General features: G+C 42.9%; 1 protein-coding gene across 1 annotated transcript; it reads right to left on the bottom strand.

Annotated features, from left to right (window-relative positions):
* Nucleotides 1-910: 910 nt before the first annotated feature.
* Nucleotides 911-2,769, bottom strand: si:ch211-220m17.5 (guanylin family protein). Its single transcript, XM_048255334.1, has 3 exons — nucleotides 2,606-2,769; nucleotides 2,056-2,254; nucleotides 911-1,441 (listed from the first exon to the last, which is right to left on the bottom strand). Exons 1-3 carry the CDS (start codon nucleotides 2,675-2,677, stop codon nucleotides 1,383-1,385), a joined length of 330 nt encoding a protein of 109 aa, XP_048111291.1. The 5' UTR covers nucleotides 2,678-2,769; the 3' UTR covers nucleotides 911-1,382.
* Nucleotides 2,770-3,549: the final 780 nt, after the last annotated feature.

Genomic DNA, 3,549 nt, shown 5'->3' with positions numbered 1-3,549 from the left:
AACCACCATGCACAGACATATGCAAGGCATGGGTTTCAGCTCTTGAACAAGAGACAGCGTCAGAAGTGTCTCGTCTGGTCTAAAGACAAAAAGGACTGGACTGCTGCTGAGTGGTCCAAAGTTATGTTCTCTGATGAAAGTAAATTTGGCATTTCCTTTGGAAATCAAGGTCCCAGTCTGGCAGAAGAGAGGAGAGGCACAGAATCAGTATAAGTATAAGTATACTCTTTTGATCCCATGAAGGAAATTTGGTCTCTGCATTTATCCCAATCCGTGAATTAGTGAAACACACTCAGCACACAGTGAGGTGAAGCACACACTAATCCCAGAGCAGTGAGCTGCCTGCAACAACAGCAGCGCTCGGGAAGCAGTGAGGGGTTAGGTGCCTTGCTCAAGGGCACTTCAGCCGTGCCTACTGGTCGGGGTTTGAACTGGCAACCCTCCGGTTACATGTCCGAAGCGCTAACCAGTAGGCCACGGCTGCCCCCACCCTACTGCATATCACCCTAGCTCTCAGGAAACGGAGATGGCTGTGATGTTGATAAATGCTATCACTGGTTAAGAATGTCTTCTGTCTACCAAACCAGATGAGCTGAACTCGTTGGTGTGGAGAATTAATGTCCTGTAGCACTGGAAGCACTGGCTAGGGTGGCTACTGAACCCATTGACATTTCTGATTAGAAAGTCAAACATGCAAGGTACTTACGCACACACTCTCTTCTGATTTACAACAGGAGAGGCTTGTAAATGTCAAGAAGGGTTGTTCACGTCAGTTTAAATCAAATATTGGATTAGAGATACTGTATATTAGGCCCCATTGTTGCTGCAGTTATTATGAGATATATAAATGTAGATATGAATCATGCATTTTAGTTGTTAATGCTTTTTGATAATGCACAATTGGCACATATTACTTGAAAAGCAGTTTATTAAACACAAAAGGCAGAGATGAACGTACAAAACAGTAAACAACGCTGTAGAAAAATACTTGTAAATTAAATAAACTATATTAGCTTGTAACAAAACAAAAGAAACAAAAACAAAAAGTGGTGTCCTGAACTTGCCGTGAAAGAGTAACAGTTTCTAAGCAGTTTTGCCCTAACTTTAGGATCTGCGGTGTTTCTTCGCTTAAATATGAATTCAGCAACTGCTCCCTTACTTTGGCTTTGGTGACTTGTGAGACTCAAATGAGAGAGTAAGGAGAGAGGAAGTCGATAAGTAAATAACACATTGAGAAGTGTGAGAGTGAGTGTGTCTGCAGCGGATGTTTCGCTGCGGTGGTCGTCAGGGAAGGAGGGATATCGAGGCAGATCTTTAGGTCCAGATTGTACATGGCGAGGGCTTGCTTCTCCTGGTCAGCCGGTGGGTGGGAGAGGATTCCATTAGCAGCCAGTGCAGGCCACGAATGCACATATCTCACACACATCCATTGGCACAGCACCTGGAGAGAACCACACACACACACACACACACACATATAGGGGTTATTCAACAGAAGAACTTTAAGAGCTTATGGATTTATTTATGGATTTAAGCGTGTTAACAACGTGCACCTCTCCTGAGAGTACATTCTCTCCTAACACCTCTGATAACTAAAACCTGCCTAACTCACACTCACACTCCATTTATAGTAGTACATCTTCTAAATATATCTTTTGAATACATCAGCCTTATAAATGCTATTTCATGATTATACCATCATTTATAGCCTCGTAATATGCATGTCATTGAAATAAAAACGTAATAATACTATACATATATGTAATAAATGTGTAATAATTTCTATAATAATAATAATAATATATTTAACAGAGTTGAATTTTTAGAATGAATACTATGTAATTCTGCAGCCCCTATCCATTGTAGGGACATTGTAAATGTCTTTCACTTGGTACTTTAACTCACGCCTGATTCTAGCTGCACTTAATTCTCTACATGCCATATAATCTCATCTGTAGCCTATTTTGTTCACTGGTCACACTACATAGATACAGCCAAGCTACCCCTTGGCTACCCCCCCCCCAACACACACACATAGCTTTCCCCATTACTCACTCAGTCTGGCGAGTCGCATGGCGGCTCCTTCCTGCTGGCACAAGGAGACAAACTCCTGGGGCAGCGTCGGGTGAGCGCAGACAGCGCTGTAGCCGGTCTTGTACACACGGGGGCTTGCCTTCATGGTCTTCCCGGCAAGCGGCGCTGCCAACTCCTGGAGCACCCTGACCGATTCGAGAGAGAAGCTGTCACCGCCATCCTGAGGGGATAGAAAATGAGCTTGACTGTGATGGCAGTTCATTTGCTGGCTCTCTTGCCAGGGGATATACCCATCTGTCTGTGTCATACCAGCCAACATTCATTACACATTGCTGCAAGCTGAGCGGGAGTTATCAAGCAGTGGCTTTCTGAATGGCAAGAGGCCATGAGGTGCGCTATTTGCATTCTGACCACAATCAACTTGTGGCAAAATTAGGATGCAAGAAGAGCGGTTCCTGTGGTTTAGTACTGACCACGCAGCTTAATAGGCCACTAATCTAACATTTATGACAGATGCAAGAGGCCTCATTGATTGTAGGCTACTCGAAAAGTTTGAGTGCAAGGCACTTACGTTGACTTGGACAGCGTCTGAGGCCAGGAAGAGTGCAGCGATCAGGAGAGAGACGGCAAAGATGGTCTTCATGTTGTTGTTTTTTCGGGAGTCTAGCGGTGTCCTTGTTCCTTTCTGATGAAGTGGCTCCTGAAGTGTTGTCACTGTTGGTGTCTGCCTCTTAACACTGGCCTCCAGTCTCCTTTTAAAGGGATCTGTGTGTCGCAGAAACCTTCTTTGATTGGTTATCGTGGTTCTTCTTTCACAGGTTAATGAGTAATGGGGAAACCAATTTCACAACGCCATAAAACGGGATTCATAAATTCACTGTGACCTCATCCACTGTCTGACTTTTTTTTATGGACACTCCTCAATAGGGTTTGCCATGAAGAGTTTCACACTCAGTGGATTAGGTTAATTTGTAATAAGGGCCCTAGAGTGAAATGGAGCATGTACTGTATGGGTTTCATCTTTTTAACATTTAAAAACATTGGTTCAAAAACATTGCAGTGCCAATTAATGATTAAACACCTGGGAAAAAAAACTTTATCTCCTTAGCTAAGGTACATAACATAGACCCAACACAAAAGCAATCTGTACAGTCTGAATGTATTTGCTGACAATGTATGACCTCATCAGGTCAGTCAACTAGTTTACAATGACAGTTTGTATTAATTTTGTTTTGATTAGGAACAGTAGGGAGACACTACCACAGACACTACCAAAATCCTTTGGAAAGGGCACCTCAAAGGTTACTTCATTACCCTGCTGATATAGTTCAGCGCTCAATTACGTTGAGACAAATGCAATGTTACAAATGTAATATAAAAGTGGTTTGTGTTGCTATTATGGTGTCCTTTTAGAAGGTTAGCAGAGAGCTAATGTGATGGCCTGCTTGAAGTCCTGCTGAGTATCATTACACTATCCGCTCTGCCTTAAAGGTACACTATGCAAGATTTTCACTT

The sequence above is a fragment of the Alosa alosa genome, chromosome 10 (assembly GCF_017589495.1).
Source record: "Alosa alosa isolate M-15738 ecotype Scorff River chromosome 10, AALO_Geno_1.1, whole genome shotgun sequence".
Classification (NCBI taxonomy): Eukaryota; Metazoa; Chordata; class Actinopteri; order Clupeiformes; family Clupeidae; genus Alosa; species Alosa alosa.
The sequence above is the reverse complement of the archived record's forward strand: the minus strand, read 5'-3'. Positions and strand labels throughout refer to the sequence as shown.